Source organism: Cherax quadricarinatus, chromosome 5, assembly GCF_038502225.1.
Source record: "Cherax quadricarinatus isolate ZL_2023a chromosome 5, ASM3850222v1, whole genome shotgun sequence".
Classification (NCBI taxonomy): domain Eukaryota; kingdom Metazoa; phylum Arthropoda; class Malacostraca; order Decapoda; family Parastacidae; genus Cherax; species Cherax quadricarinatus.
Genome location: NC_091296.1, coordinates 31013946 through 31031707, shown reverse-complemented (window position 1 = coordinate 31031707; position 17762 = coordinate 31013946). Strand labels below are relative to the sequence as shown.

Genomic DNA, 17762 nt, shown 5'->3' with positions numbered 1-17762 from the left:
CCTCCTCCCCCTCTGCCCCTTCTATCTTTCCTCACGATCTGGTATCCTGGTGGGAAGATTGCATCTGTTATTGTCTCCGTGAGTTTTGTTTCTGTAACTGCTATGATGTCTGGGGACTTCTCATTGATTCTTTCTTGCCATTCCTCATATTTATTCGTTAATCCATCCACATTTGTGTACCAAACCTTCAACTTCTGTTCTAATACTGTAACTGTGTGTGTGTGTGTGTGTGTGTGTGTGTGTGTGTGTGTGTGTGTGTGTGTGTGTGTGTGTGTGTGTGTGTGTGTGTGTGTGTGTGTGTGTGTGTGTGTGTGTGTGTGTGTGTGTGTGTGTATTCTTGTAATCATTTATCTATACTGGAATTCTACTCCTTCCCTGAAAGATTCTTTGGTATACGTCTCACTGCTATGAACATCCTATCATTGGGCTCCTACCATATAAATCTTTCGACTGTCTTGTCCGTGAAATAATAAGCAAACTGCTACTTGATTCCTTGCTATATATATTCATTGTCTTGTTGCATAAATATCTAGGTATAAATTTCTATGTGCCATTTCACATGTCTTATAAAGATATATAAATTTTTCCCTGTCACATAAAATTTCTGTATAATCTGGTTGGCTGTGTTTTCCGTCCTCCCTGAACATATTAAGAGACAACTTGCTTGAGGTAAATACAGACTGAGATTTATATTACCGTAGCTGGAATAGTAAACAACCAACCCACACTATGTAAAAGAAACCTGGACAACTGTTCCAGACATCCCAGTCTGCGAATAAGCTTAGTTCGTCTAAATTCGTGACTTTGACTCTTTTGAGTTTTACACGTTTGAATCTCATAGTTCTGTACGTTTGAGTCAGCGAATTCAGTCCTTCCGGGTCTTCAGTTTCGATCTGCTGAAGGTCTCAAATCAACGAGTTCGGTCTTTCCGAGATCGGTCAGCGAATGGAAATGACTGAGTACTGGTCCACTACGGACTGAAACGCCATTAAATTATGGTTTTCAATTTGTGTTAGTCGTAAAATGCAACTAAATACAATTAAATATAGTAGACAGGTAAATAAAGTTAAATAAAAAGCCCATTGGACTGGTCTCACCTGCACCCTGGCCTCCGTCAGTTTGGTTCTCTGAGCCAGCTCCTCCCTGGTATAGACGTCTGGGTATTGCGTCCTCTCAAACGCTCTCTCCAGCTCTTCTAGCTGCTCGGCTGTGAAAGTGGTCCTGGAGCGCCTCTGTTTCCTCTTGATGGGGATGCCAGGTTCACTCTCAGTGTCGCTGTCAGAAAGTGATCCGCCACCTGTAAAATACACATCAGTGCACATTCATTTATGATCATCACACCAAATATCGACAACCCTCAAAACTGAGATTATTGTTGACTGTTGACGGCCTCGTTCACAGCACTGAAGATGGCAAAACTGAAAGAGATACTGATATCATTTACGGCCCAAATAGACCCAAAAAATGAATTTCTATTACTGGGAACTCCGTACTCGTTAGAACGGAGGAGAGAGAGAAACATGATAATGTTGATAAGACACGTGTGTAATAGGTAGGTTTCTGCAAACTCCTCTGTACCCGACTGAAGAAGCCTACTGTGTAGGCAAAACGTTTCGGACATGTATCTTAATTATTAACATGTCGGTATTGTATACCATTTTAATATTCAGGATAATGTATACAGGAAAAGTACTTGAGGTCTTATTCCCAAATCTTCACACTGTCATAACTACATACTGGAGTGAGAGATGTGAGAGAAAGTGAAAATCATACCCAGTGAAAAAAACTAGGGCACAGTGGACACCGTAAGAGAACATTTTATCAATATCCGTGGTCCCGGACTATTCAACATCTTACCAGTAGATATCAGAAATAGTGCTGGGACAGGTGAAGAAACTGGACAAGTATCTATACAAAGTGTCAGATCAATCAAGCTGTGATGGCTATGTTGGCCAGGGGGCCGCTACCAGCAACAGCCTAGTTGATCAGGGAAGTACCAGATAAGCCTGGTCTAGGGCAGGGCTCTGATAGCAGAAAAACTCTCGAAACTCATCAAAGGTAAAGGTAGGTGTAACCGGTTTTTAAGGTTTTTCTCTCCTCGCTGTCCGGCCTGACATCACACTGTCTTAATGACTGCCTATTAACCTGACTGTTGCTGTTGTTGTCAGCCAACAACGGCAAAACTCTTTCAGTAACATCAAGGTGTTCTTGGACTAAAAGACTTTTACTAGCATCCACCATATCCCTTGAAGCGCCGCTTTTAATAATACAAAATAAGGTGATCAATGTGTGGTAATGAAGACTCTACACTTAGGACATTTTATTAGTGGACTGGACTCCCACTGGAACTTTATCATGGCAATAGAGAACATGAAGAAACATAGAATTTATAATGAACAGAGATCACGTCAATTACTGGGGTCAAGATGGGTAAAAATGTTGCTGAGAAATGTTCTGAAAATAAAAGTAAGGTCTATCTTCGTTAAATTTAAAAACTTCATAAAACGCTATTTTTTTCTTTTTCAGTTTTTCAGGTCACCTGTTGTTGTAACTTGTGGTGAGTTACAACCAGATGAACAAAGACACCTGATGTTCTGAAGTTCCCGGAGTCGTAGACCAGCGTGATTTTGTAACTTGTGGTGAGTTACAACCAGATGAACAAAGACACCTGATGTTCTGAAGTTCCCGTAGTCGTAGACCAGCGTGATTTTGTAACTTGTGGTGAGTTACAACCAGATGAACAAAGACACCTGATGTTCTGAAGTTCCCGGAGTCGTAGATCAGCGTGTTGTTGTAGCTTGTGGTGAGTTACAACCAGATGAACAAAGACACCTGATGTTCTGAAGTTCCCGTAGTCGTAGACCAGCGTGTTGTTGTAACTTGTGGTGAGTTACAACCAGATGAACAAAGACACCTGATGTTCTGAAGTTCCCGGAGTCGTAGATCAGCGTGTTGTTGTAGCTTGTGGTGAGTTACAACCAGATGAACAAAGACACCTGATGTTCTGAAGTTCCCGTAGTCGTAGACCAGCGTGTTGTTGTAACTTGTGGTGAGTTACAACCAGATGAACAAAGACACCTGATGTTCTGAAGTTCCCGGAGTCTTAGACCAGCGTGTTGTTGTAACTTGTGGTGAGTTACAACCAGATGAACAAAGACACCTGATGTTCTGAAGTTCCCGGAGTCGTAGACCAGCGTGTTGTTGTAACTTGTGGTGAGTTACAACCAGATGAACAAAGACACCTGATGTTCTGAAGTTCCCGGAGTCGTAGACCAGCGTGTTGTTGTAACTTGTGGTGAGTTACAACCAGATGAACAAAGACATCTGATGTTCTGAAGTTCCCGGAGACGTAGACCAGCGTGTTGTTGTAACTTGTGGTGTGTTACAACCAGATGAACAAAGACACCTGATGTTCTGAAGTTCCCGTAGTCGTAGACCAGCGTGTTGTTGTAACTTGTGGTGAGTTACAACCAGATGAACAAAGACACCTGATGTTCTGAAGTTCCCGGAGTCGTAGACCAGCGTGTTGTTGTAACTTGTGGTGAGTTACAACCAGATGAACAAAGACACCTGATGTTCTGAAGTTCCCGTAGTCGTAGACCAGCGTGTTGTTGAAACTTGTGGTGAGTTACAACCAGATGAACAAAGACATCTGATGTTCTGAAGTTCCCGGAGACGTAGACCAGCGTGTTGTTGTAACTTGTGGTGAGTTACAACCAGATGAACAAAGACACCTGATGTTCTGAAGTTCCCGGAGTCGTAGACCAGCGTGTTGTTGTAACTTGTGGTGAGTTACAACCAGATGAACAAAGACACCTGATGTTCTGAAGTTCCCGGAGTCGTAGACCAGCGTGTTGTTGTAACTTGTGGTGAGTTACAACCAGATGAACAAAGACATCTGATGTTCTGAAGTTCCCGGAGTCGTAAACCAGCGTGTTGTTGTAACTTGTGGTGAGTTACAACCAGATGAACAAAGACACCTGATGTTCTGAAGTTCCCGGAGTCGTAGACCAGCGTGTTGTTGTAACTTGTGGTGAGTTACAACCAGATGAACAAAGACACCTGATGTTCTGAAGTTCCCGTAGTCGTAGACCAGCGTGTTGTTGTAACTTGTGGTGAGTTACAACCAGATGAACAAAGACACCTGATGTTCTGAAGTTCCCGTAGTCGTAGACCAGCGTGTTGTTGTAACTTGTGGTGAGTTACAACCAGATGAACAAAGACACCTGATGTTCTGAAGTTCCCGTAGTCGTAGACCAGCGTGTTGTTGTAACTTGTGGTGAGTTACAACCAGATGAACAAAGACACTTGATGTTCTGAAGTTCCCGGAGTCGTAGACCAGCGTGTTGTTGTAACTTGTGGTGAGTTACAACCAGATGAACAAAGTCACCTGATGTTCTGAAGTTCCCGGAGTCGTAGACCAGCGTGTTGTTGTAACTTGTGGTGAGTTACAACCAGATGAACAAAGACATCTGATGTTCTGAAGTTCCCGGAGACGTAGATCAGCGTGTTGTTGTAACTTGTGGTGAGTTACAACCAGATGAACAAAGACACCTGATGTTCTGAAGTTCCCGTAGTCGTACACCAGCGTGTTGTTGTAACTTGTGGTGAGTTACAACCAGATGAACAAAGACACCTGATGTTCTGAAGTTCCCGGAGTCGTAGACCAGCGTGTTGTTGTAACTTGTGGTGAGTTACAACCAGATGAACAAAGACACCTGATGTTCTGAAGTTCCCGTAGTCGTAGACCAGCGTGTTGTTGCAACTTGTGGTGAGTTACAACCAGATGAACAAAGACACCTGATGTTCTGAAGTTCCCGGAGACGTAGACCAGCGTGTTGTTGTAACTTGTGGTGAGTTACAACCAGATGAACAAAGACACCTGATGTTCTGAAGTTCCCGTAGTCGTAGACCAGCGTGTTGTTGTAACTTGTGGTGAGTTACAACCAGATGAACAAAGACACCTGATGTTCTGAAGTTCCCGGAGTCGTAGACCAGCGTGTTGTTGTAACTTGTGGTGAGTTACAACCAGATGAACAAAGACACCTGATGTTCTGAAGTTCCCGTAGTCGTAGACCAGCTTGTTGTTGTAACTTGTGGTGAGTTACAACCAGATGAACAAAGACACCTGATGTTCTGAAGTTCCCGGAGTCGTAGACCAGCGTGTTGTTGTAACTTGTGGTGAGTTACAACCAGATGAACAAAGACACCTGATGTTCTGAAGTTCCCGTAGTCGTAGACCAGCGTGTTGTTGTAACTTGTGGTGAGTTACAACCAGATGAACAAAGACATCTGATGTTCTGAAGTTCCCGGAGACGTAGACCAGCGTGTTGTTGTAACTTGTGGTGAGTTACAACCAGATGAACAAAGACACCTGATGTTCTGAAGTTCCCGTAGTCGTAGACCAGCGTGTTGTTGTAACTTGTGGTGAGTTACAACCAGATGAACAAAGACACCTGATGTTCTGAAGTTCCCGGAGTCGTAGACCAGCGTGTTGTTGTAACTTGTGGTGAGTTACAACCAGATGAACAAAGACACCTGATGTTCTGAAGTTCCCGTAGTCGTAGACCAGCTTGTTGTTGTAACTTGTGGTGAGTTACAACCAGATGAACAAAGACACCTGATGTTCTGAAGTTCCCGGAGTCGTAGACCAGCGTGTTGTTGGAACTTGTGGTGAGTTACAACCAGATGAACAAAGACATCTGATGTTCTGAAGTTCCCGGAGACGTAGACCAGCGTGTTGTTGTAACTTGTGGTGAGTTACAACCAGATGAACAAAGACACCTGATGTTCTGAAGTTCCCGTAGTCGTAGACCAGCGTGTTGTTGTAACTTCTACAGCAGGCGTCTACACTATCCCCTGTGGGTTCTGTCCCAAGAAATATGTAGGCGAGACAGGCAGAGATCTTGCAGTCCGCCTGAATGAGCATCGAAATGCCTCTAACAGAGACGATGTAAGGTACGCCTGTGTCCTCCAGAGAGACTCCACGGGGCATTTGATGAACTGGAACGAGGCACAACTCGTTCTCACCGAACCAGACCTCAGACGCCTACGGTGCTTAGAAGCCTCACTAATCACCGTCACCGACACTATAGAACGCAACACTGGAAACTACAAAATTTCAAAAACATTGGCATACATGATACTTAAGCAGCACCAACCCAACAACACAGGAGTCACATGATTTCATCGTCTACTGGTCCTCATCATAGGCAGAGGTTGTTTTGATAAGGACCTGCCTCGCATGGGTCAGTAGGCCTTCAACAGTGTTCCTCCATTCTTATGTTCTTATGACATTCCTCAGGTCACGTGCGTCACATCTCACTCTCCGCCTATATATATAATGTCTTTCTACCTCTGTATGTTAGAAGTGATCAAGGTCCCAGGACCGAAACGTTTTCTAATAAATATGTTATAGTGTTTGCTTACGTGTCTTTCTAAACCAACTTGTGGTGAGTTACAACCAGATGAACAAAGACACCTGATGTTCTGAAGTTCCCGTAGTCGTACACCAGCGTGTTGTTGTAACTTGTGGTGAGTTACAACCAGATGAACAAAGACACCTGATGTTCTGAAGTTCCCGGAGTCGTAGACCAGCGTGTTGTTGTAACTTGTGGTGAGTTACAACCAGATGAACAAAGACATCTGATGTTCTGAAGTTCCCGGAGACGTAGACCAGCGTGTTGTTGTAACTTGTGGTGAGTTACAACCAGATGAACAAAGACACCTGATGTTCTGAAGTTCCCGTAGTCGTAGACCAGCGTGTTGTTGTAACTTGTGGTGAGTTACAACCAGATGAACAAAGACACCTGATGTTCTGAAGTTCCCGTAGTCGTAGACCAGCTTGTTGTTGTAACTTGTGGTGAGTTACAACCAGATGAACAAAGACACCTGATGTTCTGAAGTTCCCGGAGTCGTAGACCAGCGTGTTGTTGTAACTTGTGGTGAGTTACAACCAGATGAACAAAGACACCTGATGTTCTGAAGTTCCCGGAGTCGTAGACCAGCGTGATTTTGTAACTTGTGGTGAGTTACAACCAGATGAACAAAGACACCTGATGTTCTGAAGTTCCCGTAGTCGTAGACCAGCGTGATTTTGTAACTTGTGGTGAGTTACAACCAGATGAACAAAGACACCTGATGTTCTGAAGTTCCCGGAGTCGTAGATCAGCGTGTTGTTGTAGCTTGTGGTGAGTTACAACCAGATGAACAAAGACACCTGATGTTCTGAAGTTCCCGTTGTCGTAGACCAGCGTGTTGTTGTAACTTGTGGTGAGTTACAACCAGATGAACAAAGACACCTGATGTTCTGAAGTTCCCGGAGTCGTAGATCAGCGTGTTGTTGTAGCTTGTGGTGAGTTACAACCAGATGAACAAAGACACCTGATGTTCTGAAGTTCCCGTAGTCGTAGACCAGCGTGTTGTTGTAACTTGTGGTGAGTTACAACCAGATGAACAAAGACACCTGATGTTCTGAAGTTCCCGGAGTCTTAGACCAGCGTGTTGTTGTAACTTGTGGTGAGTTACAACCAGATGAACAAAGACACCTGATGTTCTGAAGTTCCCGGAGTCGTAGACCAGCGTGTTGTTGTAACTTGTGGTGAGTTACAACCAGATGAACAAAGACACCTGATGTTCTGAAGTTCCCGGAGTCGTAGACCAGCGTGTTGTTGTAACTTGTGGTGAGTTACAACCAGATGAACAAAGACATCTGATGTTCTGAAGTTCCCGGAGACGTAGACCAGCGTGTTGTTGTAACTTGTGGTGAGTTACAACCAGATGAACAAAGACACCTGATGTTCTGAAGTTCCCGTAGTCGTAGACCAGCGTGTTGTTGTAACTTGTGGTGAGTTACAACCAGATGAACAAAGACACCTGATGTTCTGAAGTTCCCGGAGTCGTAGACCAGCGTGTTGTTGTAACTTGTGGTGAGTTACAACCAGATGAACAAAGACACCTGATGTTCTGAAGTTCCCGTAGTCGTAGACCAGCGTGTTGTTGAAACTTGTGGTGAGTTACAACCAGATGAACAAAGACATCTGATGTTCTGAAGTTCCCGGAGACGTAGACCAGCGTGTTGTTGTAACTTGTGGTGAGTTACAACCAGATGAACAAAGACACCTGATGTTCTGAAGTTCCCGGAGTCGTAGACCAGCGTGTTGTTGTAACTTGTGGTGAGTTACAACCAGATGAACAAAGACACCTGATGTTCTGAAGTTCCCGGAGTCGTAGACCAGCGTGTTGTTGTAACTTGTGGTGAGTTACAACCAGATGAACAAAGACATCTGATGTTCTGAAGTTCCCGGAGTCGTAAACCAGCGTGTTGTTGTAACTTGTGGTGAGTTACAACCAGATGAACAAAGACACCTGATGTTCTGAAGTTCCCGGAGTCGTAGACCAGCGTGTTGTTGTAACTTGTGGTGAGTTACAACCAGATGAACAAAGACACCTGATGTTCTGAAGTTCCCGTAGTCGTAGACCAGCGTGTTGTTGTAACTTGTGGTGAGTTACAACCAGATGAACAAAGACACCTGATGTTCTGAAGTTCCCGTAGTCGTAGACCAGCGTGTTGTTGTAACTTGTGGTGAGTTACAACCAGATGAACAAAGACACCTGATGTTCTGAAGTTCCCGTAGTCGTAGACCAGCGTGTTGTTGTAACTTGTGGTGAGTTACAACCAGATGAACAAAGACACTTGATGTTCTGAAGTTCCCGGAGTCGTAGACCAGCGTGTTGTTGTAACTTGTGGTGAGTTACAACCAGATGAACAAAGTCACCTGATGTTCTGAAGTTCCCGGAGTCGTAGATCAGCGTGTTGTTGTAACTTGTGGTGAGTTACAACCAGATGAACAAAGACATCTGATGTTCTGAAGTTCCCGGAGTCGTAGATCAGCGTGTTGTTGTAACTTGTGGTGAGTTACAACCAGATGAACAAAGACATCTGATGTTCTGAAGTTCCCGGAGTCGTACACCAGCGTGTTGTTGTAACTTGTGGTGAGTTACAACCAGATGAACAAAGACACCTGATGTTCTGAAGTTCCCGGAGTCGTAGACCAGCGTGTTGTTGTAACTTGTGGTGAGTTACAACCAGATGAACAAAGACACCTGATGTTCTGAAGTTCCCGTAGTCGTAGACCAGCGTGTTGTTGCAACTTGTGGTGAGTTACAACCAGATGAACAAAGACACCTGATGTTCTGAAGTTCCCGGAGACGTAGACCAGCGTGTTGTTGTAACTTGTGGTGAGTTACAACCAGATGAACAAAGACACCTGATGTTCTGAAGTTCCCGTAGTCGTAGACCAGCGTGTTGTTGTAACTTGTGGTGAGTTACAACCAGATGAACAAAGACACCTGATGTTCTGAAGTTCCCGGAGTCGTAGACCAGCGTGTTGTTGTAACTTGTGGTGAGTTACAACCAGATGAACAAAGACACCTGATGTTCTGAAGTTCCCGTAGTCGTAGACCAGCTTGTTGTTGTAACTTGTGGTGAGTTACAACCAGATGAACAAAGACACCTGATGTTCTGAAGTTCCCGGAGTCGTAGACCAGCGTGTTGTTGTAACTTGTGGTGAGTTACAACCAGATGAACAAAGACACCTGATGTTCTGAAGTTCCCGTAGTCGTAGACCAGCGTGTTGTTGTAACTTGTGGTGAGTTACAACCAGATGAACAAAGACATCTGATGTTCTGAAGTTCCCGGAGACGTAGACCAGCGTGTTGTTGTAACTTGTGGTGAGTTACAACCAGATGAACAAAGACACCTGATGTTCTGAAGTTCCCGTAGTCGTAGACCAGCGTGTTGTTGTAACTTGTGGTGAGTTACAACCAGATGAACAAAGACACCTGATGTTCTGAAGTTCCCGGAGTCGTAGACCAGCGTGTTGTTGTAACTTGTGGTGAGTTACAACCAGATGAACAAAGACACCTGATGTTCTGAAGTTCCCGTAGTCGTAGACCAGCTTGTTGTTGTAACTTGTGGTGAGTTACAACCAGATGAACAAAGACACCTGATGTTCTGAAGTTCCCGGAGTCGTAGACCAGCGTGTTGTTGGAACCTGTGGTGAGTTACAACCAGATGAACAAAGACATCTGATGTTCTGAAGTTCCCGGAGACGTAGACCAGCGTGTTGTTGTAACTTGTGGTGAGTTACAACCAGATGAACAAAGACACCTGATGTTCTGAAGTTCCCGTAGTCGTAGACCAGCGTGTTGTTGTAACTTCTACAGCAGGCGTCTACACTATCCCCTGTGGGTTCTGTCCCAAGAAATATGTAGGCGAGACAGGCAGAGATCTTGCAGTCCGCCTGAATGAGCATCGAAATGCCTCTAACAGAGACGATGTAAGGTACGCCTGTGTCCTCCAGAGAGACTCCACGGGGCATTTGATGAACTGGAACGAGGCACAACTCGTTCTCACCGAACCAGACCTCAGACGCCTACGGTGCTTAGAAGCCTCACTAATCACCGTCACCGACACTATAGAACGCAACACTGGAAACTACAAAATTTCAAAAACATTGGCATACATGATACTTAAGCAGCACCAACCCAACAACACAGGAGTCACATGATTTCATCGTCTACTGGTCCTCATCATAGGCAGAGGTTGTTTTGATAAGGACCTGCCTCGCATGGGTCAGTAGGCCTTCAACAGTGTTCCTCCATTCTTATGTTCTTATGACATTCCTCAGGTCACGTGCGTCACATCTCACTCTCCGCCTATATATATAATGTCTTTCTACCTCTGTATGTTAGAAGTGATCAAGGTCCCAGGACCGAAACGTTTTCTAATAAATATGTTATAGTGTTTGCTTACGTGTCTTTCTAAACCAACTTGTGGTGAGTTACAACCAGATGAACAAAGACACCTGATGTTCTGAAGTTCCCGTAGTCGTACACCAGCGTGTTGTTGTAACTTGTGGTGAGTTACAACCAGATGAACAAAGACACCTGATGTTCTGAAGTTCCCGGAGTCGTAGACCAGCGTGTTGTTGTAACTTGTGGTGAGTTACAACCAGATGAACAAAGACATCTGATGTTCTGAAGTTCCCGGAGACGTAGACCAGCGTGTTGTTGTAACTTGTGGTGAGTTACAACCAGATGAACAAAGACACCTGATGTTCTGAAGTTCCCGTAGTCGTAGACCAGCGTGTTGTTGTAACTTGTGGTGAGTTACAACCAGATGAACAAAGACACCTGATGTTCTGAAGTTCCCGTAGTCGTAGACCAGCTTGTTGTTGTAACTTGTGGTGAGTTACAACCAGATGAACAAAGACACCTGATGTTCTGAAGTTCCCGGAGTCGTAGACCAGCGTGTTGTTGTAACTTGTGGTGAGTTACAACCAGATGAACAAAGACACCTGATGTTCTGAAGTTCCCGGAGTCGTAGACCAGCGTGTTGTTGTAACTTGTGGTGAGTTACAACCAGATGAACAAAGACACCTGATGTTCTGAAGTTCCCGGAGTCTTAGACCAGCGTGTTGTTGTAGCTTGTGGTGAGTTACAACCAGATGAACAAAGACACCTGATGTTCTGAAGTTCCCGGAGTCTTAGACCAGCGTGTTGTTGTAGCTTGTGGTGAGTTACAACCAGATGAACAAAGACACCTGATGTTCTGAAGTTCCCGGAGTCGTAGACCAGCGTGTTGTTGTAGCTTGTGGTGAGTTACAACCAGATGAACAAAGACATCTGATGTTCTGAAGTTCCCGGAGACGTAGACCAGCGTGTTGTTGTAGCTTGTGGTGAGTTACAACCAGATGAACAAAGACACCTGATGTTCTGAAGTTCCCGGAGTCGTAGACCAGCGTGTTGTTGTAGCTTGTGGTGAGTTACAACCAGATGAACAAAGACATCTGATGTTCTGAAGTTCCCGGAGTCGTAGACCAGCATGCCGGACACTAATCAACGTTGACTCCACACAACATTCTTCTTCAGGATCAATTTGACTTTGTATCATAGGGTGTCCATGTGTGTTACGATGTATCATTGTATGTCTTGTATGACACGGTGTATTATTGTGTGTCTTGTGTTACGGTGTATTATTGAATGTCTTGTGTGTTACGGTGTATTATTGTATGTCTTGTATGTTGCGGTGTATTATTGTATGTCTTGTATGTTACGGTGTATTATTGTATGTCTTATGTGTGACGGTGTATTATTGTATGTCTTGTGTGTTACGGTGTATTATTGTATGTCTTGTATGTTACGGTGTATTATTGTATGTCTTGTATGTTACGGTGTATTATTGTATGTCTTGTGTGTGACGGTGTATTATTGTATATATTTTATGTTACGGTGTATTATTATATGTCTTGTGTGTTGCGGTGTATTATTGTATGTCTTGTGTGTTACGGTGTATTATTGTATGTCTTGTATGTTACGGTGTATTATTGTATGTCTTGTGTGTGACGGTGTATTATTGTATATATTTTATGTTACGGTGTATTATTATATGTCTTGTGTGTTGCGGTGTATTATTGTATGTCTTGTGTGTTACGGTGTATTACTGTATATATTTTATGTTACGGTGTATTATTATATGTCTTGTGTGTTACGGTGTATTATTATATGTCTTGTGTGTTACGGTGTATTATTGTATGTCTTGTGTGTTACGGTGTATTATTGTATGTCTTGTGTGTTACGGTGTATTATTGTATGTTTTGTGTGTTACGGTGTATTATTGTATGTCTCGTGTGTGACGGTGTATTATTGTATGTCTTGTGTGTTACGGTGTATTATTGTATGTCTTGTGTGTTGCGGTGTATTATTGTATGTCTTGTGTGTTACGGTGTATTATTGTATGTCTTGTGTGTTACGGTGTATTATTGTATGTCTTGTGTGTTACGGTGTATTATTGTATGTCTTGTGTGTTACGGTGTATTATTGTATGTCTTGTGTGTTACGGTGTATTATTGTATGTCTTGTGTGTGACGGTGTATTATTGTATGTCTTGTGTGTTACGGTGTATTATTGTATGTCTTGTGTGTTACGGTGTATTATTATATGTCTTGTGTGTTACGGTGTATTATTATATGTCTTGTGTGTTACGGTGTATTATTGTATGTCTTGTGTGTTACGGTGTATTATTATATGTCTTGTGTGTTACGGTGTATTATTGTATGTCTTGTGTGTGACGGTGTATTATTGTATGTCTTGTGTGTGACGGTGTATTATTGTATGTCTCGTGTGTTACGGTATATTACTGTCTTGTGTTGCGCTGTATTATTGTGTGTATTTAGTGTTACTGTGTATCAGGTTGTCTGCTGCTGACAGCGTCCTTATGTTCTCTTATTCGCTGCTCTAGGTTTTTGGTCATCTTACTTCCGGACAATTTGTTGCATCCAGAATCACGAAATCGTAATAACACGGTTGGATGGGATGACTCCCACCAGGGCTGGTGTACATCAGCGTGTATATACTCAGACAAGCTCATTCAAACCCTTGCACAGAAGCCCTCCAAACTTTCCTCAGCACTGGTGAACACTCCTCCAGATGGATCGAGAAAATTGGGACCGACCACCGCATGAACCAGATACATGATCTATGTCAAGTAAGGCAACAGCGGCACTTCTCCGCTCCATGGAATATTTTCCCCATTCCAGGCTTCCATCCCTCTATCCCCCCCAATACTTCTTAAATTACAACCAAAGCTTCGCCTTGAAGCCAAACATGATGCCTTAAGCTGTATTGATAACTTAGTCACACAGCACACTCACAAATTATTAATGTTGATGGTTCCGTACACCAATTCACTGGCGCAGCTGGTAGTGCTACTGTTGTTATACACTGGCGCAGCTGGTAGTGCTGCTGTTGTCATACACTGGCGCAGCTGGTAGTGCTGCTGTTGTTATACACTGGCGCAGCTGGTAGTGCTGCTGTTGTTATACACTGGCGCAGCTGGTAGTGCTGCTGTTGTTATACACTGGCGCAGCTGGTAGTGCTGCTGTTGTTATACACTGGCGCAGCTGGTAGTGCTGCTGTTGTTATACACTGGCGCAGCTGGTAGTGCTGCTGTTGTCGTACACTGGCGCAGCTGGTAGTGCTGCTGTTGTCGTACACTAGTGCAGCTGGTAGTGCTGCTGCTGTCGTACACTGGCGCAGCTGGTAGTGCTGCTGTTGTCGTACACTAGTGCAGCTGGTAGTGCTGCTGCTGTCGTACACTGGTGCAGCTGGTAGTGCTGCTGTTGTCGTACACTAGTGCAGCTGGTAGTGCTGCTGCTGTCGTACACTGGCGCAGCTGGTAGTGCTGCTGTTGTCGTACACTAGTGCACCTGGTAGTGCTGCTGCTGTCGTACACTGGCGCAGCTGGTAGTGCTGCTGCTGTCGTACACTGGCGCAGCTGGTAGTGCTGCTGTTGTCGTACACTAGTGCAGCTGGTAGTGCTGCTGCTGTCGTACACTGGTGCAGCTGGTAGTGCTGCTGTTGTCGTACACTAGTGCAGCTGGTAGTGCTGCTGCTGTCGTACACTGGTGCAGCTGGTAGTGCTGCTGCTGTCGTACACTGGCGCAGCTGGTAGTGCTGCTGTTGTCGTACACTAGTGCAGCTGGTAGTGCTGCTGCTGTCGTACACTGGTGCAGCTGGTAGTGCTGCTGTTGTCGTACACTAGTGCAGCTGGTAGTGCTGCTGCTGTCGTACACTGGTGCAGCTGGTAAGGCTGCTATTGTCGTACACTGGTGCAGCTGGTAGTGCTGCTGCTGTCGTACACTGGCGCAGCTGGTAGTGCTGCTGCTGTCGTACACTGGCGCAGCTGGTAGTGCTGCTGTTGTCGTACACTAGTGCAGCTGGTAGTGCTGCTGCTGTCGTACACTGGCGCAGCTGGTAGTGCTGCTGCTGTCGTACACTGGCGCAGCTGGTAGTGCTGCTGCTGTCGTACACTGGCGCAGCTGGTAGTGCTGCTGCTGTCGTACACTGGCGCAGCTGGTAGTGCTGCTGCTGTCGTACACTGGCGCAGCTGGTAGTGCTGCTGCTGTCGTACACTGGTGCAGCTGGTAGTGCTGCTGTTGTCGTACACTAGTGCAGCTGGTAGTGCTGCTGCTGTCGTACACTGGCGCAGCTGGTAGTGCTGCTGTTGTCGTACACTAGTGCAGCTGGTAGTGCTGCTGCTGTCGTACACTGGTGCAGCTGGTATTGCTGCTGTTGTCATTCAGAGTGATGGCTCTCATAAAGAAATTGGAGCACGCATCAATAACTGGGCCTCTACCCTTCAAACAGAACTGTTTCCCATACTTCTTGCACTCAAATGCGTCCATGTATCTAAAATTGACACTTTAATTGTAACTGATTCTGTCATCTATTAACGCTCTCATCTCATTAAGTATAAATTGTGGCATGCTTGTGTCAGAAGCCAGACACAGGTATGGTAGGATTGTGGACAGTGGAGTCAGAGTGCACATGCTGTGGATTCCATCTCACATTGGTTCTTCAGATGCATGATAGAACTGATAAATTGGCTAAGCTGTATGCTTTCCAAGAGGGAATTGATTTCAATCTTGGGCTGTCAGTTAGCAGTTTGAGAACACTAATACGAAAAGAACTTCAATTGAATTTTATTGACTAAAGACTTAGGGAGACTGACACAAATCAGTCCATCTATCATCAGTCTATCATGCAGGAGGAGCCACATGTCTAAGGTGCATCCAACAAAATAAGCAGACTCTTGGATGTCACTACCACCCGCCTCCGGCTGGGTTACAAGTATTTTTGCAAGGTCAAGTCTTCACCGCCAGATGCACAATTGTCACACCATACGTCATTATGTACTGGAATGCGATTAAATGAACGAATTCAGAGACAACTCACTCAGAAATGTTCAAGAAATGTCAGAGTATTTTATCCACAGTGGTATATTACAAACCATTCTGAAAAAATACCCTGGCTTTGCTCACTGTAAATAAAGCATTATCACATTACATAGCCCCCATAGCCCACATTACAGATGTAGTGGAGAACTCTTCTTCTGGGGAAAGTAGTTCTCTGGAAGCAGGACGGGGTGGCCCTGGCGTGGATACTGAGGATTATAGTGCTGTCCTAGAAACTGCACAAATTAAGAACACATCTACCAAAAAATCTACCCACCCAAAAGCGAAAATCTGAAATTTCTTTGTTTGGGGCATCTGTAAGTATGGAATATCAGGAAAAACAAATGGGACATGTAACTCTGAGCATCCCAAAAAATGTCGTGACCTCCTGTCTCTAGGAATTATGTCGTTCTCTCTCCTGTAATTCTTTCACCCAGAAATGTGCACTTTCTTCGGTCCTCCAAAAACAGTGTTACAACACCAGCTGCCCTTCATACCATCTAAAAGGGACCAGGAGGCACAGACCTCACAAGACAAACAACAGTAGGAAGGAAATAACAAAAATAGTCCACCACCTTGGAGCCTTGTTGGACTGAAGGCGCAGCCAGTGGCCCCCCCATGGCCCTCCAGAACCGCAGCTACTGATGCCAATTACAAAATCCCCCCCAACAAACACAAAATACATCCTCGTTTAAATTTGCTAATACAGGGCCTTAAGCCAATCACCAACAACAAAATACCTTTTATCAGTGAACTTCTAGAGGAATCAAATGTGATGTGAGCAGCCTTCACAGAGGCCCACACAAAAGATCACTTTGACAACGAAATGTAGATAAATGTTTCTAATTTTTTCAGATAAAACAGAAAGAACAGGCAACAAGGGGGATGGGGGGGGGTTGGCCTGTATATCAAAGAGTTGCTCCTCTTCACGAAGATGTTGAACACCACAAATGATGTAGTTGAAGTTCTAACAATAAAGATCGAGAACCAAAACCTAGTCATCGTGGTTGTATATAAGCCACCGGATGCAACCACCCAACAGTTCAAGGAACAGCTACTGAAAATTGATTACTGTCTGGAAAGCCTTTCAGCTCCATCTCCAAACATCTTACTGCTTGGTGATTTCAACTTAAGACATACAAAATGGAAGAATGTAGAAAATAATGTTATAGCAGAAACAATCCCTGGAGGTAGGGCAAATGAAAGGTCACACACATGAGCTACTAAATCTCTGCAATAAACACACCCTAATTCAGCAGATAGTGGAGCCAACAAAACTGGAAAACACACTTGACCTTATGTTCACAAATAATGCAGATCTGGTAAGAAACATAACAATATAAAAAACAACTAATTCCGATCACAATCTAATTGAAGTTCAGACTTACATGTACAGGGATCCTGATCAGTAAAATGCACGTAGCTGTGAAGGTGTCTTCACCATATACAACTTCAACAACAAGAACATCAACGGGGACCAGGTAAATGTCTTAAATGAAACACGTTGGGAAGATATCTTAAATAACATAGATCTGATGCAGTACCTTGAAAGTATCAACTTCCTGGCTGATGAAGTATGTTCAAGGCAGGCATATTGCCCTATGAAAGAAGAAGAAGAGAAGAAGTAAAGTGGAAAAAGACGCTCCCTCTATAAAAGACGACAAAGAATCACTGAGCTCCTCAAGAACGCCAGATTATCTGATACACGGGAGGAAGCGTTGACCAGGAAATTGGAAAAAATCAAACTTAAATTAAAGGACTCATACAGGACCCAGGAGAAACAGGAGGAACTACAAGCGATTAGTGAAATTAAAAGAAATTCGAAATATTTATTTTCATATGCCAAAAACAAGGCAAATACCACATCTGGTATCGGGCCCTTGCTCAGACAAGATGGGACTTATATAGATGACAACAAGAAAATGAATGAGATACTGAAATCTCAATACGACTCTGCGTTTAGCG

The 17762-nt window shown here is 44.2% G+C and overlaps 1 protein-coding gene across 1 annotated transcript in view; it reads right to left on the bottom strand.

Annotated features, from left to right (window-relative positions):
• Window positions 1-17762, bottom strand: part of LOC128684661 (uncharacterized) — a 299231-nt gene that overhangs the window by 27482 nt on the left and 253987 nt on the right. Inside the window, exon 6 of the mRNA XM_070104531.1 lies at window positions 1098-1297. Coding sequence (XP_069960632.1) covers window positions 1098-1297 — 200 coding nt within the window. The remainder of the gene's footprint in view (window positions 1-1097; window positions 1298-17762) is intronic.